The sequence below is a fragment of the Triplophysa dalaica genome, chromosome 23 (genome assembly GCF_015846415.1).
Source record: "Triplophysa dalaica isolate WHDGS20190420 chromosome 23, ASM1584641v1, whole genome shotgun sequence".
NCBI lineage: Eukaryota > Metazoa > Chordata > Actinopteri > Cypriniformes > Nemacheilidae > Triplophysa > Triplophysa dalaica.
The window spans coordinates 7,371,993-7,399,938 of record NC_079564.1 but is presented as its reverse complement, the minus strand read 5'-3'; the positions used below and the strand labels follow the sequence as shown (position 1 = coordinate 7,399,938).

The window sequence follows — 27,946 nt, the reverse complement described above, 5'->3', positions numbered from 1 at the left end:
CTGCGCTGTGGTTCAAGAGCAACGGGGACAGGATTTCCCTCCATACCTTTTATAAGAAAATGCAGCTCTTGAGTACAAAGTCCACTTTAATGTTTCGTTATGAGGTTGTTTCTTTGTTGTACCTTTAGTTGAAGGTACATGTAAAGGTTTTTATGTACAGTATTAGAATATTATAGTATACTTTCAAACGTATAGTGTGGGTCATTTACTACTGAACTACTTACAGTGATAGTTTACCCCCCCAAAAAAAATCTGTCATCATTGACTCACCCTCTTCACGTTTCAAACCTGTATGACTTCTTCTCGCAGAACACAAAAGAAGATATTTTGAAGAATGTTGTTAACTGGCACTCGTTCACTTGCATCGGTTTTTTGTCCATACAATAGAAGTTAATGGGTGCCGCAATTGTGCAGGTACCAAATATCTTTTTTTTTCATACTGGAATGAAATGACAAGAGGATGAGTGATTGAAAACAGAATTGTCATTTAGGGTGAACTATCCATTTAAAGCTATTCAACAAACTGCTCACTTCTACAGTCCATACTAATAACAGTATACTGTATGTTGTCATATACACAGTGCAGTGATTCTTGGCTCGACCAGAAATTGGCTCATTCTGCAGAGGAACACGGCGATATAAATAAACGTCCTGCTACTGCTGATTAAAGCCGCAGGCAAAAGCATGAGTAAATTAAAAGTATCTGTCATTACGATAAACAGAGAGGCCAAATAGTTCCTATACCCCGTAATCCTCTACAATTAGGCGAACAGATGGTTTGGTGAAACTCCTGAATACATAATCAGATTTAAACCTTTATGTTAAGAATCATTAAAGTGTATGAATGTAAAACACTGTAAAAAAGAATGTGGGATCAGAATCTTGTTTTATTCTCAAGGTCCAATTACAGTGTGAGAGCGTTTGCCAACACCACAGCACCATAGAGATTAGAGAACAAGGGTTTTGAAGTCTATTTGTTTATTCTGACAGGCCAGACAACATGGACACACTAAATTGGCCCAGATCATGTAAAAAATAAAATCATTTTTTGTAAAAAGTAATAAATACATTACTGTCATCGTATTACTGTACACCCAAAGCGCTTTACAAACCAGTGTGCAGCATCCACCTGGATGATGCGACGGCAGCCACAGTACAACGCGCCAGTACGTTCACCACACACCAGCTATAGGTGGAGAGGAGAGATATTTAGAGCCAATTCAGAAGGTGGGTCTTATTAGGAGGCCATGCTTGACAAGGGCCAGTGGAGGGAATCTGGCCAGGGCTTACACCCCTACTCTTGACGAGAAGTGCCTTGGGATCTTTAATGACAACAGGGAGTCAGGACCTGTGTTTAACGTCTCATCCAAAGGACGGTGCCTTTTACAATATAGTGTCCCAGGTATACAGGTTGATTTGGATGCTGGCCATATGTATAATATGTAATATATATGTAACCAAATAATATATATGTACCTATAAAATAAATGTATGTAAATTACAGTAGATCTCTAGTTCATTATATAGAGACCCACATTTATTAAATGTATAAAAAATGTGCTAAATAACATAGTGAAGCACATCCATGACAGCAGAAAGTGAATGTGATGCGCATTACTGAGCCGCAGATGTATGTCAGCCTGTGGAAGCAGCTGCATTGACCCAAGGCCGCTGAATCCGAGAGAATTCATTATTGACTGCAATACCCAATACGGCACAAGTAAATATGTGTAAATGGAAATGTGAGCTAAAACCTTGCAATTACAAGGCTGTTCATGCATATTTCAGGTGGAAGGAAATGGAGAACGCTGAGGGCAAAGATGGAGACTCTCAGGGAACCGTCATCTTTGCACGGAAGACACGCTCAGCTTGATGGAGGTCTTGACAGAGGGCTTTTCATGTCAGTCATGCTATTAGCATATTCAAACGAAGGGGGTGGAAAGGGATCCTCATAGGTGGAAAGGAAGAGGAGAATATCTAGACACTCTTTTATAAGAAGACATAAGGTGTGAGTTATAATCTATTCATTCTTAATATCCAAATTCAGGTGCGAAAAGTTTGAGGTATGGGTTAGATACTGACCTTTGGTACATGAAGGTCCATCATAGGCTGTGGAGGTGCAGTCACAAGAATAGCCGTTGTATTTCTCCACACACTTGCCCCCGTTACGGCAATACACCCCGAAACTGGTGCAGTGACCCGAGCACCCGGGTTTCACTCCAGGCGTGACCTTCGCTCTCTCCTCCAAATCAAGGGTCACCCCGTTCATCTTGAGAGATCGGATGCATCCGAGAAATCCTCTCTGACCTCCCGCTGCACCTGAAGGAGAAGAGAGGACGACTAGTCAATATTTCGCCTTTACAGTGGAGGTCCAACAACAAGCTTGAAAACAAGGTTAAATGAGACTTTAATGAGACGTTAAGCCTTTTCTTGGATTTATTATGTTTTGTACTATTCAATAAAACAGACCTTGGAGAAATTACACTGGGAAACCTACTAGAATTTCACAATAGGGACCTCTTCAATGTCATGTTCGGACACTTTTTTTATTGTGGGAATCTTTCCACTTAAACAAAATACATGAAATCGTTTGCTAGATTAATACTAGATTAATAGTAAATAGGCAAGTTGCATTCATTATTTATTAAAGGTGAACAGATCCATGACCCTACTACAATTTATCACACTGTCAAATTCAAAAAGTTGTATGAATTCTTCCAAAGACATGATATGAATTAGAATATATGTGTCATGATCCTGACTCTGCTTGTCATGATTTTCAGGTCTTGTGGCAGGATCATGACATACCCATGTGTTTTATGTGGAAAAAGGGCATGGCATTGTTTTGATTTTGTAATGCCATGCTCTCTCTCCGATGTCACGTCTTCTAGCCCCGCCCCTTGTTTTCCGTTAGCGCCCCATTAGTGTCATCCGCCTCGATGTCCAGCCAGTTCCCATCAGTGTTTAAGTCTTGTCACCTGCCCGTCAGCGTCACGTTTCAATCTTCCCTAGTTAGCGTCTCCCTATATATTTTCTCAGTGCCCTTTGTTCCCCGTCGGTTCATTGTTTGTTAATGCCATCGCTGCATCCCCGTTCATGTCATCCTAGAGATTCTGTGTTCATGTTTGGGCTTCCCCCTATTCGTGTTTGGACTTATTATTTTGATAATTGACCTTGTTTGGTTTGTCCCCCTTGTGGCAAGTTTTTAGTTTGATCATTTGTTTCCGGTTTCATGTTTTGCCCCATCGTGGGTCTTTTCTTTATTAGTAAAAGTGTATTTTTGTCAACATCACTTCTACCACTGCTGCCTGCAATTGGGTTCTTCCCTGTATTTCATGACAATATGTTGTAGTTGGGCTGACTATTGCATTATAATCTGACGATTGAAATTTTTTGCGAAAAGTTTCCTTAACTCAATTCTTTCCGTAAACTTTTACTCAGATGATGACCTGGATTCTTGGCTCATAAAGCCATGGGATTTCTTTCTATGAATGCCAAATATTTATATTTACTCTATATTCCTTCTTCACAAAGCCATGATTAGTCAAACTATGTTTCTTTCAGAACTTTTCACAGTTTACTATAGTGTGAATAAACCCAAGTGAATGAAAAAGGCTGTTATGGCGAGCTGTTAAAACCCTTCTAAAGTTCACTGCTTCCATCTCCGATGAGACCTGAATGGGAAATTATTCTCTAATGAAACTGTAATGAATTAGCATATTACATTTATAAGACTATCTTGCCCAGTGGAATCGTTTTTATCCGCTTTAACCCCTGCAGTCTTTAGGATGACTGTAGCCTTATACTGCAGAAAACGATTACCTGAGCAAAATAATAGTCCATGTACAGACAGACAGCGAGATAGACAGAAAGATAGATAGACAAACAGATTGATAGATGTACAAATATAGATAGAACAATATTTATTTGTTCATTCTCCAGTCACACCAAGACTGCTTGTTGGGGTATTTTGTAGAAAAAAGTTACCTACTGTCCTGACAGGCCCATGATGCCGGCTTCCCTGTGGAGAGCCAATGCCGCCCAGACATGCAAGCAAGATGGTGATGACAGAAAAACAACACAACCCAAAAAAATAATACAAATAACAGAATGAGACAAAAGCATGCAGTGCTTAGAATACTTAACAGTGCATTACAAAGACCGAGCAGAGGGAAATAAAACAGCAGTAAAAAGAAAATGTAATGATGTAGAGTTTAAAAGAATGAAAGATTCTGAAAATAGTTGAAAGCAAACCTGCTGAAATGGATTTGTGGTGCAAAGGTCTGCTTGTTATTTGATATGAAGACAATAAAGAATGAACAGGCATTTAATCCTCCATTAAAAAAGAGGGCACTATAAATGCAAACCAAATTCAAATAGACACAAGCATTCAAGGGTGAAAGGAAATAGAAGGAAATTGGCTTTATCAATAAATGATGACATGAAACACAGCGTTCCATTGAGCAATTCATAAGGAGATGAGAGCAAGAGAGATGCTTGACAGGTCTGGACATATCCTGCTCTGCCTACTCAGCACATACAAACCAATTAGTTTTCCCACAGAGGGTCAGAGACCAAAGACATCGAGTTGCTCGATGAAAATTATATTTTACCTGCCCCATGGACAACGAATTTGAAGGAACAGTTTACCCCCAAATTTAAATTCTGTCTTAATTTACTCACCCTTAAAGGGGTGATATGACACAGCTAAACGAATATTATCGTTTTTTTTAGATGTAGAGCAATGTGTATACACGATTTAAGATTAAAAAACGCTGTATTTTCCACATACTGTGTATCTTTGTATCTCTTTTTCTCTGAAATGCGCAGATTTTTTACAAAGCATATCGCTCTGTCAAATCATACCACGAACTGACGTAGATTTGTGTGGGAGTGGTTACATGAGGTGTTTCATGCAGGTCTGGGTGAGCAACTTTGTCTAATATACACACAAAAAAATAGTGCTATATAGCCCTAAAAGTGGTTCTTGGCTCGTAATCAAAGGGGAACCAATTTATGTGCTATATTGAACCATATTTTGGTGCTTCAGTGGTTCTTCAGCGGTTCTTTGGGATGACTGAGGTTCTATCCCCATAAAACCTCTGAAGAACCACTGAAGCACCAAGAAATGGCACTTAAAGCGGTTTCCTTATGATCGCAAGCAAATAACCACTTTTGGTGCTAAATAGCACCAATTTTTGTGTGTGTGTGGCATGGCAACTTATGACAAATCAAAGACACAGAAAAAAGTGTATTCGAGCAATATGACCCCTTTAAGTTCTGTAAGTTCAAATCTGTACAAAATTGGAAAAATGCTTCTAACCAAACCGTTCTTGGCCACCATTGACTACCATAGTAGAAAAAAATGCTTTACAAATATCTTTGTTCTGTTGAAGATATTCTGAAGAATGTAGGATGGCAAACAGTGCTTGGGCACTTTTGACTACCGTTGTCATTTTTCCTACTATGGTAGTCAATGGTGTCAAGGAACTGTTTGGTTACAAGCATTCTTCCAAATATCTGATCAAAGAAATTCAAACAGACAACTGGAGGTTGAGTAAATGATGACAGAATATTTACATTTGGGTGAACTGTCCCTTTAAGATGAAGGAATTCTCTGATGAATGTATCCACAATTGACTTGAATTGACTTGACTGAAAAGCTTGTGCAAAAAAGAAATATTCTTGACATGTACTATTAAATTCACAACCTAGACGTCCGTTCTAAAAGCTCCCTCAAGAGAGCCATATCGGCGAATAATCTTTCCATATTCTCTTAATGAGCATCAAAGTCATTTGCTGAAAAGAATAAGTCAAAGAACAAAATCGCACAATGAATGCCTAAAGCCATGCTGTATAAGAGATAATTGCCTTATGAGTGACACGACTAGCTTTTCATGTTAGTATTACATGCACCGACACACACATTCTCACACACACACACACACACACTCACACACACGCACACACACACACACACACACACACACACACACACACGCACACACTATTATAAGACACATCCCCTGCTGCTTCCTAGCACTTTTTCAGCCCTATTCAAGTCAAACCCTTTCCCAACCGTCTCTTCTACCAGTGGATTTTTCTCACTTTGGAGGTGAACGGTGAGCTCCCGCGGGTCATGTCCATTAAGGTTTCAGTAGCTGCACCTGCATTTACACTGGTGACTATAAATACACTTTCAGGAAAGAACAAAGAGCTCAGGAACTCCAAGAGACGAGTTTTCAGCAAAGACAGACAGAGTTTAGAGCAAGAAAAACAAATAAATGAATACATAAAACTGACAAAAGAACAGATAGAGAATGAGGAGGGATCGTGTTTTCTGTTTGAATGTGGTAACGAAAACAAATCCTTCATTGTCCTCCAGGTCTCCTAAATACAAGTCTCACTAACTCCTCAGAAAAAGACATTTTCTGAAAATATGCGAGCATACTTTTGCACATCTTGTTAGAACTTATCTACACGTGTAGAAGTATGTAAAACAAATGTGTCAGTGTGTATATGTGGCTGTGTAATATGCAGCTACTGTTTAAAAAAAAAAAAAGCATATTTGAGTTTAGAGTGTATCTGTCAAATGTGCGTTGTTCTTACCAACATAAAGCTGGCTGTAGAGCTCCAGACGTGTGTGTCCTTGCGTAGGAGCAGGTCGGATCTCTTTGAATTTCTGGTCTAGTGTCAGAATGGCTTCTTTCATGTTCCTCTCCGCACTCACCCGGTGCCACTGGTCATCGTTCACACGACTGGGAGAGTGAACGTTTAGCTCCACAGGCCCGTTTCCGACATCGAATGAGAACGACACCACCGTAGATGCTACAGAGAGAGTCAAACACAATGAATGCATTGCTGTAGGTCAAAGACTAAGTGATTTTATTGAATATTTAATAACAAATAAAAAGCCTCTGAAGTTTTGATAGTAAAATAGGAAGAATGAAAAAAAAATATGTTGTAAATAAATGATATAATTTTCTTTGGTAGGAAATGTACTGTTATTGAATAAGAGTTATGTACAAGCATCACATTACAGTATAGTATATATTGCTTCAAGAGAAAAAATCCCAGAAAATAATACATTACATAGTCATGCACTACATTGATACACTTTTTGTTATGAATCTAGATAGTTCTGCATACTTGTTTATTCTATAACAGGGTTTATTTTTCTACCTTCATGTTTTCAGAACAAATGCAGTATTTTCAAAATTCACAATTACCGAACCTTTTAAAGCTTAGGTACATCATTAAAACAGGCCTTCAAAAAGCTTAGGGAGCGAGTATGTTCACCACGCTGAATTCATTCCAGCTTTTTATGACTCAGTGTTGAATATTCTTCTGCATAAACAATGAAGATTGACAGCTGCACTCCTGGAGGAGGAGACGTGTTTATAACGAATGGAGACAAGTGTTTGCGCCAAGACTTCCTATTGTCATTCTTGTCCCCAGAAGGTGAGACCTCTTGGGGTTTTATCCCTTGAAAATCCTGATTTAGAATCATCCGTTAACACCTGAGACGCGTCACAGCAGAATCATCATTCGCCTACAATGCACCGCTCCTCCATAAACACCACGGTTTAATATGACTGGTAGGTAAAAGCATAATCTCACAATTAAAAATGTGACACAGATTCAATATTATATGCATGATATAAATCCTGCCATTTGCATAGTGAAGGGAACTCATTTAAAAGGATAAACCTGGCTTTGAGTCAAACATATCTCTGAATTTATTGGGCCGACCGGCTCTATTTGGACAGGGTTACTATGACTGTGCAGATACTGAAGGCTGGAGCTATAATAGACGGGCTTTGTGTTGGCAGCGCGGTGAGTCTGCAGTGATATCCGGCCACTGCTATTGTCCACACTTTAGGAAGTTAAAGTGCTGTGATATGATGCAGGTGTGTGCGGCAGGAGCAGACATGTCTTATCAGTTAGGAACTCAAGCGTACAGTATCTGTGACACGGTGAAAAATCAACCTGTGTGCCTTTGACTGGAAGTTTTATATTCTGCCTACTGCAACAAGCTGTGCCCTTTACAGTCTGAACAGCTGGCCACCTAGATACACACACGCTTAACAGCACACTTGCTATTTCTGGATTTTTTTGCTTTTATTTAAACATTTCTTAGTTTATCTTGCTGACTGTTTAAACAGCCTTCAATAAAAAGTGTACAAATAGTTTACTTTAAACAGGGCAACAGTCCTTCTGGGATTCATTTTGAGGGTCATGAAGAATTTTTTAAGGACATAAGTGTGTCATATACCGGTTTTGACAACAACCATGATATTAAAAGTGATTGTATTTTCCTCCCTTTTGTGATGTATTTCCAAGTGAAGCAGCTTCCGATATGAGAAAGAGATGTAGGCGGGATTTCGTTCACAGAGAACTGACTAGTTTGTAAGTGGGGCGTTGCTAACAAAATGGAGACATATTTGTATTTATCAGCGACATGAATCCTCGAGAGTCTCTCCCTTACGCCATAACGAAAATATTAAATTTCAGTGAATTTGTGCTTAAAACAAGCAAAAAAATTTGCCAATGGGGTAAGAACTAACTAATCTTGAATTGAGTGACTAAGAAAAAGGTAAACCTTGATTCAAGATTATTTTTCTTATCCCATTGGCAGATTTTTTTGCTTGTTTTAAGTAAAAAAATGACATGTCAGTGAATTCGTTCTTAAAACAAGACTTATTTTCTTAGGTCGTTTTGCTCATCGAGAAAATGCATCTTGATTCAAGAATTTGTAGTCATTTTTACTGGAAAACAAGAAAATAATTTGTGTGATTTTTATTTTAAAAGACATCGCGATAATGTTTCTAGCTATAATTGTGTAAGTGAATAACTGATATTGTGACAGCCCTATGCATAACCAAAAAAAATATCTACTAAATCTAAATACTTCAATCTCCTCGAATAATACACAATTTTTTTTTAAACTAATTATATTCTTAACAATCAACATCAAATGAAACAGCTGCTGTAGATAATTTAAAAAAAGACGCTTCATAATAATTTTGTTTTGAATAATTAACGGATCACTATTATGTACCACTGATCGTTACTTTATACTGGTCACCCATTCGACAATACTTACTTGAGATATAATGACTACAGATATTTTACATCACACATCAATCACTCAGAGCCCTTTTTACCTTCTAACCCTGCTGCACAGATGCTCCACAAAACATAACACTTAGGAACTATTATTTCCAGGACTCTTTCTCTTTATTTTCATCCAGATGTTACAATCATCAACCGTGACTCACCAGACATTTTAATATCTCTTAGAATGATTGATATACTTTACAGTCACCATTTATGTTCTTTGTTCTTTTCTTCTGATGAGGTCCTTCACATGTCTTTCTACTTTTTGTTGTCAAGTGTTCATGTTGCGGTCACTAGGGGGTGATGTTTCACTGTTCTTCAAAATGCAGATGCTGTGCAGACAGGAGGAATTAGGAATGAAGGACCGTGTTTCAGCGCCATTCATAAGCCACCTGTTCAGCTCACATTCTGAAGTGGAAGGTAACAATGGCACGGTCAGCCAGCGCTCCTAACCTGTGGCACAGTGCCATGAGACAGCTGTTTCAACACTCACAGAGGAACAGTTGAAGCCAGTTTTAGCAGATTTATGAGCGCACATGCCTACATAAATTCACATAGGTTTTGTATTCGAGGTCACGTTTGTATTATAATGTAAGTGTCAGGTTTATAAACCGTATCAATCATTTTTAGCCGTAAGCTTAAACAAGCTATTTTTTCTATACCATTACAGTTAATGGGACTGGAGCATCAAAATGGACACAAAACACAATTATTCTGAAGCAATACATTTATATATTGTTTGTGTAAGAAGCCGATTGAGCTTTAATTAAGCTGAACCCGGAAAAATATAGTGCATTATATTTTTATAGTGCCTTTTTGTAGTGCAAAAGGTCCATTCCAGATAAATTGAAAACTCCAACAACCATTCCTCTAGATTTCTCGTAATGTGCTCATTTAGTCATTCAGGATTCGATCAACATGAGCAAGAGTAATTTTGCATAAAATTGAATTCATTTTTGTGTGAACTATCACTATAAAACGCAAACAAGCCCTCTTTGCGAATGTTGTAGAGTTCTTATGAGAGAGATGGCAAATGACAGAGAGAGAGAGAGGTAAAGAGAGGAAGGGGCAGGCCTGGCAGGTGTGCGGTTCAGACTAGGGCTGTTCCATCGTGCTCAGCCCTCTGATCCTTGTAATTGGATATACTCTACTTGGCCAGCCAACGTTGAGCATCAAGTCTGTGTCACTCTACTTCTAGAGTGCATTCATTTATGTGTGTTTGTGCGTTTGTTTATATGAGCGTACTGTTGCTCTGTCCACAACTGTGGGCATTCAGCCGACCACTGTTTTTACATTTAGCAGGAAAACAAAACAAAACCAGCAAGCCGATGTAGTGAAAAGTGTTGTTTTTATATTTGATAGTCCGCCAAACTGGCGGAGAGCTGAACTATCACACCAATAGAGCAATACATTTCATGATACCACACGGATGGCTTTTATACGCATTACCAATGCAAATGACATTTTCACAATAATGCAACTGTTTCTGAGCTCAGCCAAAGATGATGGCAAGCATATCTAATAAAAAAAAATCATATTTAAAAAAGCATTTGAGGAGTCAATTAGTGAATTGTGTTATTTAAGCAGAAGGAAGACATACCCCTAACATTATTAAATCAAAGTTACAAAATGCCATCCTTCAAAGGTGGTTTTCACATCTATTTGTCAATGTTTTACGAGCAAGACTCTCATGCAAACGGTCAGGTGTTCTGAAGAGTCACGTTGCCTGTTCTCCCTCAAGCCCACATAGAGCCCCCACTTCATTAAAGATGCATCAAAGACAGACTGAAGCTCTTCGTCCATCTGAGGCCACAGAGGACCCAAGTCGTCTTCACATTCATCTAGCAGCCCGAACAGAGTGAAGAAAAGAGCTTTGTTCTGGAAAAAAACCTGTTGGGATGATCTGACAAGTCTAACAGACACGTTCATGTCCAGTAAGTGGGATTCTAGTGTCAGCAAATTCGCAGAATGCAGCGATGACTTCTAAAAAGCACTTGTGCATAAGAATCTTAAAAACAGCATATCAATCGATTTGCCGGTCTTATTGAAATTTAATGTTTAAACGAGAAAAAAACATTCGCCATTGAAGAAGGAAGCTTCAATCATTTCGTTTTGAACATGAAAGAATTTAACATTGGATTGAAATTAACCATCAGACTGCTTTGGAAACACTCCAGATGCAAAGATTCACAGCAAACAGTACATATGGCTGAATCCAACCGAAGCCTGAAAGCCTCATCTGCATGGCCCAAGTGAGAAAGAGTGTGAATGAAAGAAAGACTTTCTGTGAAGTAATTTTTTTTATTTTGACAGCTCATGGGCACTATTCACCTTCAATATTTGGGAAAATCGTGAGATCTCATTTCGTCATTTACAGAAGCAAGGCTTAAAAGTCTTGAGCAACATGTGGGTGAGAAAACATTGATAGAAATTTCATTTTTTGCTAAATCACGTTAGAAAATGATGCATTATTGTTCGATAGTGGTGAGTTGATGTCATGTGAGACCTGATACTCCCAGAGCATGTATATATATTAGTGGTGGGCCGTTAACGGCGTTAACGGTGTTAACGCAGTGAGACTCTTATCGCGCGATAAAAAAAATGTCGCCGTTAATCTATTATCAAAGTTGGGTTGGGAGCTGGGTCTATACTACACAAGCTATGAAGACTTTCACCTTGATATTTTAGCACGGATGTATACCAGCTTAACTGCACTGTACGGGGCGAGAACGAGATTTTTCAACTCGCGTGATTCGCGTCATTCGCGGAAGCAGAAGCCGCCTCATCATCTCATAACCAGGGCTTCATTCGCGCGATTCGCGCAGCAAGTAGGTCTATTGGCTCTTTGCATTAACATATAAATCACTCGCGCTTGACACGCCATTCGCGTTTGGTCTGAACACAACATAACGTTACTGTGAAATTACCGCATCAAACGTGACGTGCTAACATGGATGCAGCTATGAAGCCGCCGGGTTTGCTTCAGGGAATATTAATTTTTAAGAAGCTTCTCAATGGAAACATCGAGAAGACTAAGGTTGTTTGCACCTTGTGCAATGCGGAATTGGTTTAAAAAAACACTTTCTCTCAGCAGGTAGTGGTCTAGCTTTAGTTGAAACCAGTAACTTTGTATTGAGATCTAATGTATTATGGCTCCTGTATGACATATCGCTTGTTGCTCCCTCACTCTTTGTAAACTAAATGTAAATGTACTGTAGGAGCTCTTCCAGTCTCAAGTACCACCTAAACGCAAATCATCTCTTAGCTAATGCGGAAGTAAACACAAGTTCATCTTATTGAACATAATTTAATTTTCATCACCAATTATCATAGTAGAACAGCTTTCTCAAGCAGTTTGTGATGCATTTTGGAAACAGGAGATGAGCCCCTGGTCTAATGCGCCACCTGGCTTGAGAAACCCGTTCTCAAAGACTTACTTTTAGTCATTATTTGGGTAGCACACATATTCTGAATGCCTTCGGCAGAATTCAAATGAGCCATTTTAATCTAGATTAAAAAAATTAATCTATGCCCACCACTAATATATATATATAAAAAGATTTGATCTTAAATAGGTTGGAGAAGGCAGACAGTGAGCATAAATCAATCATTTAATGATCAATCATGCCAACAAGACGCACCAAGAGAAAGAAAGAGAGGTATTAAAGCAATAGGTCACCCAAAAATGGTCCCCATTTACTTTTTTTTCTTTTGACATTTTTATTTCTACTATGGAAAGTCAACGTGGACCCTCTTTTGTGTGAAATATTTCATTAAGAATAAGAGGCCAGATTTCCTGCCATCAGCAGCACAATTGTCTCTTTTGGCTTAAAAACACCGACTGTTGGTATTTATAAAGACACACAATGAATATTAACGCTGAAAATCCGTGGCTGTTTTTGCGACTGACCTTATTGCATATGCATTTGTATGAGTTTCCTCTTCAGACGCAAACTTTATGGGAGGAGAGTATTTAAATGAATCACACAACGTGATTTGCCAGGGTTTACGCTTGTCATTGTAGTGGTATTCGCGGCTTTATTTAACGCCCAAAAAGCATATCTAATGTCTAGTGCTAATTTGCGCTGCTCTTTGTAGATCGCCTCGGTCATTATGGGAATGAGATATTAAATCTGTGTTTTTTTATGTGCGCCTTGTTAGTAAATCACTAACAGACATTTTTGCACCCATTTTTGGCGCTTTTTTAAATTGTGCTCTCACGCTATTTTGCCCTGTTTAGTAAATCTTGCCCAGTATGCATTGTTTTTTATGGGATCAGTGGGGAAGACCAATGTGAATCAGAAGACTGTGGCATGTGCTCAGACCTCATTTGCAGTCAGCACTACAGAGGTGACATTTTGATGTGCTTTTCGAGGGCGCACCGGGTAGATAATGCTCCAGTATATAATCCAATATCCTTTTTTTCCTAATGCGTAGGCTAAGACTGGGTTTGACACACACGAGCATAAAAACATGGTCTTTCAAACTTTTATTTCAAACTTTTCAATCTTTGTAAAGGTCAGAACCTTTATAGCTACACAATTCCTCTGTTTAAAAATAGCATTATTTATTTTAATCCTGGACTAATTTAATACAGTTTGTTCAATATACACACAGATGTAAACCAAAAATCAATTTTTTATTTATAGAAAATATTTCATAAAACATTATAGCTGCATCCCTTAGCCTCTCTATCTCAAATAAAATCAATTCATATTTTTATTCAATAACTGAGATTTGTCAATTCTGATTTCTGGGTGCTGCACCAAAGCCAGAAGAGACAGGGCAGCTGATCTTCATGACTGAAATCTCACATCCGTTCTAAACTAAGCGTACGTGATGACCCTCGCTCATTTCACGCCTTAGTTTTGAGTCGTTACTGAAGAAAACCAGGCAAACCAAAATAAGGAAGTAGGATTAGGAGTCTCAGCATAAATCGATGAGAGATAATGGAAGGCTAGAAAAAGAGAGCTTCAATTTCACAATCTGCACTTCTGCCAACACGCACACACACGCACACACGGCTGGTTTGAATACACCCTTAATATTACATCCTTAATATCTGGCCTGCAGCCAGGGCAGATTTCTCTTCTTTTCAGGATGCGGGCAGCATGTGAATATCCAGCTTTAGAGAAAAGCTCTGGAGTGTTTACTCTGGGTCCTGCACATGATGACCTGGTGGTGCTGTCAACACGCTTAGTCACTGAGGCTAAAACTCAGACATTGATACAAATAGCACACATGTACTTTCAAACTAGTTTTTTTCCTGTCTGTACTGCACCGGTGTCTATGTTTTACTCTGATGCCACTGTACAAGGCGAAGTGGTGAATGACAAAAATAAGAGTGTGGGCTCTTTAAATAAAATCTCCAAATGGACCAAAACAGACTTATTACGTTTTCTCATCTTGACTGTTATTGCTCAGATTTGCTCTTTCACAGACATTTCATGACATGAATGGAGTAATGTGGATTGTATTATTTCTTAGGGACAGTTTATCTAAAAATGAAACTTCTTTCATCATTTACACACTATCATGTCATTCCAAACCTGTATGAACACAGGTCACCACACAGCATTTGCTTAAATTGGCTTCCACTGTATGGACACAAAACCACATTTCCCAAATTATATTTTTTGTGTTCCACGGAAGAAAAAGGTTTTGAACAACATGAGGTTGAATACATGATGCCTTTAAAATGTCTCCCAAAAGGAGATAAAAAGGTAGAGTTCACATTTTTTTGATGACAATATCTATAGGAGAGATTTGAGGTTCCTTGTAATTTTTCCTCAGAAGTGAAGTGTGAGAAGCATAAAACTTCTAAGAAATTGCTTTCTAATATGTCTAGGAGAAATAATCGAAACCTTACCAAGATTTTCTTTCTTACATTTGGAAGTGCCGATCTCACGTATAAGCAGAAACTATAGCTGAGCAGAATCCTTCAGTAAGAAGCTGAATATAAAAAGTGAGCACATCTGTCATGTTGAAGCCCTTCCTTCACGGGTGCCAAATAACCTTCTGCTCTCCGGAGGACAGTGCAACTGCTGGGGCAAAGTGAGCAGCAACAAGCACTAATAGCTTCCTGTTTCCCCATATTATCATCATGCCAGCCTCATTCAGGGCCACTTTGTATGCATCCATGCCCCGCTAGCAGCACAAACACTCAAAGCCGAGAGTGCCGTCTTCTTCACAGATGGGTCTGTAGACTTTTACACGTGCTGTATGCATAATGCCCAGTTGGCCGTCCTTTCCAGCATACCCGCATCTAGTGATTGATGCCTTGCTGTCACCCGCCTCTGAGAAATCACTAAGCGAGTCGCTGTTCTCTCTGCTCGGTCTAACCTAAATTTTTTACTATTTTTATTTAGAAAGGGAGGAGAATGAGATTTGCTTCTCTCAGACCAAAGGAACTGTAAAGCAGCAGGGTGTAAAAATAATGAGTTTTGAGAGGATTCGGGAACGTATTTGTAAATACAAGAGCAGGGAATGTGACGTCCTAACCTGAGTGTTTTGTGCCCCTGAATTGAGGACAGGGTGTCTGCAGGAGGTGCCGTCTCTACAAATGGAGCAAGTAAGCTGATTTCTAGCCCTCCATGTGGCTTCTTCAGAGCCCTTGAGAGATACACGGCTGCCCGGGAAGATATAGCCGGCTAAAGGACACACTCCTGGCTCAGGATTGGGTGTGGGGGTGCATGTGAGGGGGTAAGATATTTGGCTTTCTGCTGCCCAGATAATGTGTTTGATGGAGTTTAAGAAGGGCAAATTTAAACTTAAAGTTCACTTAAAAAAATTCAGCAGAACGGCGTAATTTTTTTTGAAAAAGTAGTGTGGACGGTGGCAACAGAAAAAATACTTTAACTAATAGATTCTGTAAAAACTCTTTGGGATATGGGCTTCAAAAGCGCGGAAAATGTAGGTGACTCCTCCTCCAGAAAACAGTATAAAAACTGTGCTGTTTTATCAACGGCTTTAGTGGTGTAACGTAAGTGCGAAAGATGATTGAAAAATAATATTGACACTGCCGTGAAGCAGGTTTGAATCCGCTGAACTCACTATTCAAAATTTTCACATCACATATCAGATCTGCTTCCATTTGTTTTTAAACTATATCATGTTTTCATCAACAGATCCTTTAAAGCAGGTTGTGCTCAACTACATGTAAGGATAAGAATAAAAACTACCTAAACAATTTTTTCCAGATGTAAAAAATTTGGTGTTTGACACAAATTACCTGTCGGTGGGTCAAGGATTGAGATGTTTGGGAACCCCCTGCTAATAACAAGTTGACAAGTTGACCATGTTAAGAATGAGAAGACAACACGTTTAACATCGTAAAGAAGATATAGGATATAGAAAGTAAATAAATACTTTTTGGAGAGAGTCATTTGTCCAGCAATCAAATTTTACCCTTGAATATGTACTCAGTAACTAGTAATGAAATACTTTTTAAGAGTAACTTGCCCAACACGGCTGACTACATGCTTTGTTTCAGATGTTTTGGTTTTCGGTAAATGAAAAATGGCGGAATTGGCTGATTCAGAAATGAGAGACAAAACACATAACAACGGCATTCAGGGATTTACACAGACATTCGAGTAAAACATTAAAGAGAGCGAAAAATCGTTCGACAACAATGAGCCACTTCAGGAAACCTGAAACGCTGCATGAAACGCAGGATTTATCCGTGAGGGTATATTATTGCGTTCCGGATTGCCTATTCTGCGGTAAACAGTGTGAAGGAAACACGCAGCTCGGCTCGGGGGGTGCAAACGCAATCTGGCAGAAAGAAATTTCTCTTTTATTCATTCTAGGTCTGTAAGAATAACTTATCCACCCATTTAAGCGCCTGGTTACACTGCCACATCTATAATCTAGCCATCTTGGAAGAAACCGTCTGATTTCAGTAAATTGAAATTTATGAGTAATTACGGAGCGCGTTTTAAGCCTCCACATTTTTCTTTTCTATGAGCCTCGATTTATATTCAACGGAGAACAATCTGTAGCAAATTTGAGGCAAATGTATTGTAATCAGGGCTACAAATACAGACCTAATCACAATAGCCAGACGCACCAGTCCACTAGCAAAAAAGATAAGGACAGAGGACATAGGCAATGAGTGCATTTCAGATGCGATTCCGCTGAAGTGCCATCACTGCATTTACTCTCTTACAACTTATCATTTCTCTGCAGTAAGTGCATAACTGTGGGATTCATAAGAACAGTCGGTGAAAAAGACATGGGGGGCTCAAGAAAATGAAAGGATGACTGATATACTGAGAGAGGGACCTGGAGAAAGAGGGAGAAAGAAGCCAAGCCCTTACATTTCAACTCCAGACGAATGAAATCCGTGTTCCCGAGGTTCTCCAGGAAGACGCCGAAGGGAGCAGATGTCTTGAAGTAAAAGGAGATGTCAGCACTTGTTTCTCCTTGAAAAGTGGAGAAGTGCAGATACGAAGACGGTGTGTTGAAGGACGCTGCATTCCAGTAGCTTCCTGAAAACAATAAGCAGGCAAAGATTTCAACAATTCTGTAATAGAAACTCAAGACTCAAGGACTTTAAACTGCTCTGCTTTGTGGGCCACTGGTGGTCTGTAAAACTGGGTAGGTAAAAGTAAGGCTATTTTAAAATGATTTCTATTTTATGAGAGATTGTTTTTGTTTTGAGGCAGCAGGTCGATTTTTTGCTGATTTAGAAAATTAAAAGGTATGCAATTTCTATAAAATAATTAATTGGCTTACAAGAACCAAACAAATATATTAGGTTAATAATGTCTTTTAAAATAATTTAAGATATTTTCAGTGGGGCATATAACATTTTTTATAATAAATCCAACAGTTGTCGGCGCCAATATTACTGTGGTGAGTGCGCTGATATATACTGCCAGTGCACTTGCGGCCCGCCCCGAGAGTATACTGTTAAGATGGTCTGTCAGTGCTTTAATACAATACATGACCGTAAATGAAATTTCATAGAATCTTTTCATACAAATATTTTGTGCTAACAAATTGAACTCAATATATGTAACCTTCTCTTACTGTAAAAAAAAATGTTAGGGCCGCATCAAGAATAAAAGTTTGTGTTTATAATATTATATGTGTGTGCACTGTGCAAATTAATTTTGTATTTATGAACACATATACAAAGAGAAACATAAATATAAAAACAATTTTATAAAATTTAAATTGTATTTAATTATAAATCTATACATGCAAGTACGTGTATGTGTTTATAAATACAAAGAAGATATGCACAGTGCACAGACATATATTAAATAAACACAAACATTTATTCTGGGTGCGATTTATCATTGAACAGCCCTAATATCTGTTATATTAGATATGTAATATTAAGGGCATGCATTTCCTCAACTGCAAACACCTCAGTTTTTGCAGCGCATTGTTATTTCTCACAAAGGGGTTGTAATTACAACATGTTAAAACATGAAATTCAAAAAAGCAAAGCTATATCTGACACAGTGCATTGCCCATCTCATTCTGTATTCTTAACACTGACCGCTCTTTAGAAAGAAAAAATTACACTTTAGGACAACAGCACCAAACGAGAAAAAAACAGCAATTCAATCCCAAAAGTCAACTGTTCTTGAATGTCTGAGTGGTAAAGCATCATTCAATGCTGGCCAGTTTCCATCATTACTGCAATGAAGTGTGTATCTGTGGCAAAAGGGCAATATGGAGGTCCTCTGCCCAAAAGTAATTTCAAAGCCAGCTTGCCAACATCTCTCTTTTCCAATAGCCCTGACGATTTGACCCCCACCCACCTTGTAATAGAGGTGCATCGAATCCACACTTAGTCTAGTGGACCAAAATGAAGTGTCATGTGTCTGGACATGATGAGTGGTGCCTGTTTCAGGTTAAGGCGGTATTGTTGGTAAGAGGCAGGCTCAGGGAGAAAGCAAGAGATCACTCAAAATCAAAAGCGTTCAGCTCAGAATATGTCTAAAGCTTCTTTAGCGTGTTGACACAATGTTTATATACTATCCTTTGCTTTGGATAAAAGCGTCTGCCAATGGAATCCATGTAAATGTAAAGCTTCTTTCTAGTGGGCTTTTTTGGGCATCATCTGGCTGCCCTTACAAAAAACGTTTTTTAAAGTTTTATGCAACTTATTGATCGGAAATAATATGAAGACATTGTGATACAATGATCACATTTGTACTAAATTTGTCTAAATTATGAAAATGTTGACAACTGTATGCAGATAACATATTACGAAGCACGCTCTGCAGAGCAGTTTGTCCGTTTACGGCTACTGTAGAGACAACATGGCCAATTCCATGTAGGGGACCCACGGTGTAAGTATATAGAAATAAACCATTCTAAGGTAATAAAAACATAACACTTAATTATGGAAGGTCTTTATCTACCTCTGAAGACTATGTACATTATATTGCATTTCTGTCAAAAATACACACTGCACCTTTAAATAGATGAAACGTTGACTTTCTTTGCTCATCGTTTCAATATGTTAGCAAAATGACTTCAAACTGTACATAAACTCAATCTACTGTATGTGGTACAATGATCTTGTACTTCATAATGAGAAAATGTACTTCACTAACAGCAGTTTACAGTAACTTCAGTATATTTTCTCATTGTTCCGTAAAGCATAATTGTAGTCAACAAACCTGCATTTGTTATTATTGCACAGATTGCTGTAATACTAATCCTACCGCTGTTTGTACTGCAGTTCTTTTCTGTACCAGTTGTATTAGTGTGTAGGTGTATGTGTGGGAGACAGTAAAAACATAACATGTGGCCCTCTTGTGTTTAGCACCGAGTCGAAATATCTCCTCATACAATTAAACCAACATTTGCTTCACCTCCTTCTAGCGTGTTCCTTTTAAGAGACACTTTCTTTCAAATCGCACCACTGTTGTAATAAATAAATGAAAGCACGCCTGACAGAAATGAAATACTGCTTGTGTTGAGGCACTGGCTAAATGCTAAAACCCAAACAGAGAGTGATAGACAGTTTGCAAAGCTGCAGGCTTGTCGACAGATGCCCGTTATTAATGACTCCTGTGGCAGAGAGATCAGATTTATTTCGAGACTTTTACCACGGCTCTCATGCTTTAAATCAGGGGCCTAAATAATGTTACCTCACTCTGTTGTAATGTCATGCATAAAACAGAAGTGTGCTGAGAGGAAGAGAGCAGAAGAGAAAGAATAAAAGAGCTCACAGGGGAGAAAAATGGAATGTGATGGAGAGGAACATTGTGACAACAGGAGGGAATGATATTAAAGGGTTGGTGTCATCCGAGGACATGGAGACAAGAGAGAAAGAGATTGAGTGAGAATGAGATAAATGTAGCTTTTCATTCCTCTGAAGTCCTCTGCAATATATGTAATAAGTGTATGTGTATCTGTACCTATATCACCGTTGGAGACTAGAATATTTATCAAGGAGGTCTTTAAAGAGATTCATCAAACACCCATCTAGAAATTCACTTTATAAGCCAAGTGCTTTCTATACAAATACAAAGCTGACGTTCGTCAACAAACATCTCTTCACTTTTAAGCCCAGAAATGAATGCTTGTATTGTGAATAGATGTCCCTCCAGCAGCACTGGGATGTTGGTAGGAGAACAGGAATGGACCACACGGCCATGAGGGAGGTCCGGGGTTATCACAGCAGCACAGGAACACGCTCGCATTCAGATTTTATTCAAGCCTGCTGAATGAAGCACTGTTCTTTAGTCTGTCTATTAACACCCAATACCTCATGTTTTTGGAATAAAAGTGAGAAACACGACTGATGGATGCTGGGTAAATATGGCTCCTATTCAAAACAAGCTTCAGCATCTGAGTTCATGTTGTAATGGTGACCCTGCCGTTCTCTGATTTATAACAACGGACAACATTTTTTGGTAGAAATGGAACATTGCACTGATCATCACAAAGCATCTCAATTTCACACACGTTTCTTCTGTTTAGGATTTTGGAACAATGTCAGATGAGCTGTTTTTGATTCAATAAAAACTGCAGTGTTCTTCAGATTTGACAAAAACAAATTAATGTTTGAACTCTTCTCGGGCGGTTCGCTAACACAGGCCAGGACAAAACAAGCAGACCTGTTTGGCTGTTAAGATCCTGTGGTCCTGTAATACCTCAAAGGTAATGCATACACCCCAAAATTAGAGATTTTAGGAAAGTTTAGCGTCCAAAAAGAAAAATAATCGACCCTCGTCTTTACATTCATGTCAAAAACTACTTTCAACACTAAAGGGATGCTGGGTTTGCACAAAGGAGGTGAGAAATATGAAAAACATGCTCATTTTTTAAGCAAATGGTTTAACTTCAGGTATAATGTTTAAACCAAATAACAAAAATTTGTAAGTGTGTTTTTAGAGGGACTGATATGATGTGAATGAAGTGTGTTGGCACACGTGGATACAAGAGTGGAGACTCCAGGACCAGAGCCAAACTCACAGACGATGCCGGTAGACTCATAACACAAATATTATTTTTAACCCTATCATTTTTCACAAACAGTACTAACTGTGAGTGTTTACAAAATGTAAAATGTAAAACGTAAAACGACAAATTAAAAGATAATGTAGTACATCTTTTTTAATTTCTTTCATGGATGCATTGAGCATGCTCACCGAAGGTCTACATTTATCTATTTAATATATATTTGTTCAAAATATTTTGAATGCATGAATCCTATTCTACAGTTTGTGTTTTACATTGTTCTATTAATAATAATTAATAAGAAACTATCTTACCCAAGATCTTACTGTATTCACACTACATAGAAATTTAAAAACACACACGGTTTCGCCCAACATTCTTTTACCGAGTTCACATAGTTTTTTGTTCTGTACTTTAGTTTGCTCACTGGGCGCACAGATATATTTATATTAGAGCTTTTTAAGAAGCTTTGAGTGAAACTGCTTCGTAATAACATGCTTTTTAAAATATTGCACAGAATATTTTCTGGTCTGTAAAGCTTCTTTATTTCTAAGTGCATTGGGGAAAATGCCTCATAAATAAACATGAACCAAAATGAATACGTATTTGAAACACTACGGGCAAGCATAATGTCAGTTTTCATTTTAGGTGAACTGTGCCTTTGAGTGTCTTGGATTATGTGGTCAGTCTGTTTGGAGAAAACAAATATGTGGAAACGTATCTCCCTCTGAAAATATTAAGTCGAGAAATATTTGTTTTTACACCAAAGTTTCTTTACGCTTCTGGGCTTTTCGCACTAAAAAAGGAAGCAAGTGGTCCCTGATGAACACAATGCTGTTGAGGTGAGGTGATAAAAGTAAACATGTGAGTGAAATCTCATTTATCAGTAGCACAGATGCTGTTTACTTTACTCAGACCCCAGGAGTGTGCTGGGTCTGAAGTATGTTAACAGGTGCCAGATGAGGACGTCCAAATGTGTACGGCCTAGCCGAAGCCACAGTGAAGTCAGATGAAGTGTTTATGAAGAGTCACTCATGATCACAGGCTACGGCGACAAAATATATCAAGAGGATTAGTTGCAGAAATTGTATTGTTTTACATATTCAATTCAAAAATAAATAAAACCAGTTGCTGGAATTACTGAGTGAATTACATTTAATGGGAGCAATATACTAATAGGTCTACATGTAGGTACTGTAGAATTACAGAACACTGTTAATGGTATAAAAACATAGCTTTTATATACCCGTTTGGATTTACAGCAACAGGATTTGTAAATGTATCTAAAGAATGAGGACATTTTAAATCTCTGTTGATAAAACCCAACAAATGTTGCCTCAATATTTTGTAGCAAAATGAATATGTACGTGTGAATATGTACAAGTGTTAATGTAAATGTTTATTCAACACACTATAAATGCTATCCATGCCAACAACACATGAATTTCAGCTGTGAAGAACATCTACTTGATTCAATGTTTCCATTTGCAGATTCTTGAGTTAGCTGTAGTGGCAGTAAAGCCAAACGCTCGGTATGGGGTAAAGCAAAACACACACCAGTGTCTGATTATTTGGCCCTTTTTCATAATTGCAATCGTGTTGATGCTGCGGTGGTGAGTGGGTGCACATTAGACCACTCATGTGCTGGCTGGATGATCACAAGAGGCTCCCCCAAGCCTCTATTATACAGTCAGTTCCACCGAGACCAAGCCAAAGGCTACTACACAAGTCTACTTCACAAATGCATTTTATTTGACATTTACTGAGCACTTGCTTCTTCTTTAAAGTGGTCTCTCTCTCTCCCCCCTCTCTCAGTGTCCCTCTCTCGGACTAGGAATACATCAACTGTATGAGTCACACTTGTAAACACTGCACAGAGTGAAATACAGATAAAGCAGAATCTACTGACTCATATGTCATGCAAACTCTGTAAGACTTTCTTTCTTCTGTAGCACACAAGAAGATATTTTGAAGAATGTCAGTAGCCAAACAACACTGTACACCAGGGGTTTTCAAACTGTGGGTCGGGATCCACTTATGGGTCGCACAGTGGCATGAGGTGGTATCAATAGCTTTGATATTTTACCATGAGATAGTTTAGTATTGCAGCTTTAATTTCATTTATTCAAAATATTTTGGTGGGTCTCAAGATAGATTATACTGTACCTGTCTGGGTAGGTCCTAGAATGAAACAGTTTGGGAATCAATGCTGTACGCAATTGACTTCCACTGTATGGACTCCAAACTACTGCGACATTTCTCAAAATATCTTTTTTTCCACAGAATGTTTCACATTGACAACTCCTAGACCCCCTGGCTAAACCTTTCACAGGGACCCCTAGGGTCCAAGGCAACCTAGTTGAAAACCCTGAGACTGAGAAACACAACTAAACAACCAATGCAATGTTGCAGCACCCTGCACACTGAAAGATTTTCACAAAGGAACACAGTCCGGATTTCCAGGTAGAACAAATGAAAGCATTTCACACATGTTACGAGCTCTGGTCATATCCTGGCGGTCAGGAGGCATTAGAGTCAGTTATTCTGGATTACATGGTGTTAGTGCTATGACATCTGATTGACAGATCAGTCCTCAGACCTGTTATTGACTCTGTGCTGTTTACTGGCTGTCAATCTTTATGATATAACTGTATGGGGACCCTTTACAAAAGGCTGCTTTTTCTAGTTTGTTCACAAGTCAAAAGTCCGCAGAATTTACAGAATGTCTCAAACCAGTCTTAAGTGCCATGCGTTTGACACTAACAACAGCCGTCCAAAATAATTTTATTTGCCCAGAATGACTGGAACACTGTTTCGTAACCTTATAACACAATATCACCAACCTTTCAAGATTTGGGAAGAGCAAGTTTATTTGCATTTGGTGACAGCTCATAATACAACATCTATCGTTCTCATAATTCACACAAAGCCTCATGGGACATATGATGTGTGTTATATCATCACAAGAAAGCAGGGCAACAGCTATGGTCTCTCAGCAGCAGCTATTACATTGTAAACGCAGTGAAACCTTCAGCCTTTCACATCAAAGCAAGCTCTCCTCAGTGAGGTAAAAAGTCTTGCCTTCGTCTTGTTTACCCTGAGGGCTGACCCTGAAGTGAGATACACAAAAACTGTGTTTCGGAGGTCTGAATGGTGCCATGTGTGTTTTGTATAGAAGGGTTCTCAAATGGATTCTGTGATGCTTAATATTTTGAATACATGCGATGCGACCCTCGTGCTTTTCATGGTTATTCTTGTCAAAACAAACAGCAGCCTCTTCTCTAATTTCTCTTTTGGTGAAAATAAATTCTTCTCTTTCTCTATCTTCGCTGAGGTGCTTTAGCATTCAAGGCTAATTTAATTTGGGTTTGAAGAAACTCTACCGGTGTGATTTGAAGAGACATTGAAGAGTTCACCCAGAAATAAATAACCTTTTATAATTTACTCTTGAAATTCCTCTTTAGTGGAACAAAAATGCAATGTTACTGTTTCTTTTATTCAACAAAAGCAAAAGCAAGGTGGCGCTGTGCAACTTTATGCTTCTGACACTCGCTTGTCACACAGAAGAAGAATTCATCTTGCATTCTCAGCAGCTCCAGGCACATGAGCAAAAGCAAAAATCTTATTGGCCGGACGTTTTTAAAGCGGCAATATGTTTGATGCGTGTCAAACAACAAATAACAATCAAGCCGAGAAATAAAAAAATGATGCTTTTACGCTCGTTCAGCGCACACATATTGGCGCCCTTTGTTTAATCACGAGGCGATAAACGCGAGCAATTATGGTCCAGATGTGTATAAGGCCTTAAGGTAGTACACATAACGCTTCTTTGTTGAGAGGTCTTTATACAACTCTGTAGACATAGTTATGTACATTATTGCACTTCTGTAAAAACATACTCCTTGATCTTCCACATTGTACCTTTAAGACACACGTATAATCTTGCCTAACAGATAGCCCTGTTTAATGTAAATTTTGAATCAGCCATGGTTAACTGAGCTACTTATGAGTCCTGACTTACATCTCAAGCTTTGTTAAAACACGCATTACTTACTAAATACACATAAATGCTTGTCCCGATGAGGAATGACTTGACTGCTCAATCCCAGTAAGCCTCAAATTTTGCTAAACACTCTTCTATCAATTTACGAGATTTGTCGCGACGCGAGTCCACCAGATGGCACCTTTACGAAAGACCACTGGAATGGAGGTCATTAAAAAGTGTTTACTCATGGCATGTTGATGAATCGAGCATACGATGTCAGATTTTAACTCACGTCTCATTAACTATGATAGTTAACCTCTGTCTGGGTCGAGGGCAGGCGTACAGAAACCAGTTGTCTAATTACCCCATGAGCTCATTAATATGGATAAAAATTGTTGGCACACAACCGCAAAAAACTGGAAGGGATATGTATGTTGACGCTTGGCTACCAGACTTTGTCAGTGCTTGAGAAACAAACACTGTTGGTTTACATAGAAGTCCAGATTGTTTGCTTCATCATTAAGGGGGAGAAGAACCCCTGCTGTTTAGACTCTATGCCAGGGCTATCTTTGGAGTCCGAAACGCTGCTAATTCCCGTGGCTCATATCTAGGGATGGGTACGAGGACCGGTACTTTTTAGGAATGGTACATAATAGGGTCGATACACGAGTATCGATAAGCTTCATGACAAACGATACTGTTATCGATACTTGCGTTGATTTATCGCTATGTGTTGGGTGTTTAATGGCGAATTTAAGGCTGCTGCATGTCATTTTCAAGCCCTGAATGATGTCCGAATGGCCGAAGTTTGCTCAACGTATGTGTGATATCTAGGGCAATTTGATTTCCGCGATGTTTTTGTACTCTGATTGTTTTGCGTGTTTATGAGTGAAAGAGTGGCATGGTTGTGCAGCGCTGTGTGGACCGTTTAGCTTCAGCGTTTCACAACGAGGAAGCTTCCGTCAAATATCCATTTGGGGCAACTCGTCAAATTAAAAGTATATAAAATTGTTTTAAATAATTCGGCCACAGAGTATATTTACTTACTTTAGTAGGTTGAAGTAAATATTTTAGAAAAATTATAAAAAATAGTACATATAATTAAAAAAAAATTACTTGCACAGAAAATAGTACTTTAATTTATGTAGACCTAAAACCAGCCAAATAACTAAAGTTATGTTAAGTAAATATGTTGAATTACATTATGGTGTGCTCATATGCACATGCTAAGTGCTGTAAGTGGTATGCTAAGGAACACACACACGTTTTGTTATGTTTCATTTTCTGTTTGCTCAGAAGCCTTTGTAAATTGCAGTTCTAAATGTTTAACATCTTTTCACATCATGTGTTTTTGCACTATATCGATTACAGTATTGATAAGTACCAGTATTGATAAGCAATATCAATTTCGATAAAATCTTAACGATACCTTTCCCGTAACATAACGATACTGACGTATTATAAAGTGATTTGATTGGTCTGTCCAAATTTTTTTATTTTAACATTATAATCGCAATCCACAGCCAAAGGCAGTCGGTTTCGGCACACGTCTTGTGGCCTTGAAAGGAACCATAGGAAGGGTCCACCACGTTTGTATTACAGCTTTCATCTTCTATGTATGATTTAAAAGGCTAAATTTACGAAAAACAAGTGTTCATCTCCCTCCAGAACTCGCACTACAAAGGATCTGCCTTTCCAAGTGCATGGGGAATATGAATGTGATTGGCATTCACCCAAAGATGCAACAAAAACATTACGTTTTTTGCAGAGATAAACTGATTCACTAATAAGACGCCAGTTTAACGTCACAAGGGTCAGGGATAACTTTTGTTATGAATTAGCAATTTTGACTTAATTTGCCTTTTATTACTCCAACCAAATATATTCATAAATATCTTCTTGAAAAAACAATGCCACCCACATATTGTATGGACTCGGGGTGAGTAAATTAACAGCAATTATATTTTTGGGTAAACTAATGCATCAAGACAATATCCCTTTTAATCAAATATCATAAAAAGGCACAAATTGTCTGTATGTATGTTTAATATATGATCTTAAAGTAACAGCAGCGAAAACTGCATAAAAGGAACACAATGCAATAAATAACAGAAATACAAAATAACAGAAGAAAAGAGGATATGGTAAAAAAACTGGGCCGCATCCTATTTTTTCCTTTTGGAATCCGGCCCTCAAATAAAAGTAGTTGAAGACCCCTGCTCTATGCATTGAGATTATTAAGCAAAGAAAAAGTTTAATTAAATTAAATTAAACCGCAACTTATATTAAAAAAGGTAGTTGCCATTATATAGGCAAATATTACAGATTGTATATTGTGAATTTTTCTTCAAACCAGGATATTCTGGTGCCAAGTATGAAAAAAGTCATAACCACTAATATATAGAC

The 27,946-nt window shown here is 38.4% G+C and overlaps 1 protein-coding gene across 1 annotated transcript in view; it reads right to left on the bottom strand.

Moving 5' to 3' along the window:
• The window catches only part of LOC130413555 (contactin-associated protein-like 2), a 252,047-nt gene that overhangs the window by 21,404 nt on the left and 202,697 nt on the right, over positions 1-27,946 (bottom strand). Inside the window, exons 16-18 of the mRNA XM_056738847.1 lie at positions 17,442-17,612; positions 6,610-6,828; positions 2,083-2,319 (exon numbers count right to left, since the gene is read on the bottom strand). Of these exons, the coding sequence (XP_056594825.1) occupies positions 2,083-2,319; positions 6,610-6,828; positions 17,442-17,612 (627 nt within the window). The remainder of the gene's footprint in view (positions 1-2,082; positions 2,320-6,609; positions 6,829-17,441; positions 17,613-27,946) is intronic.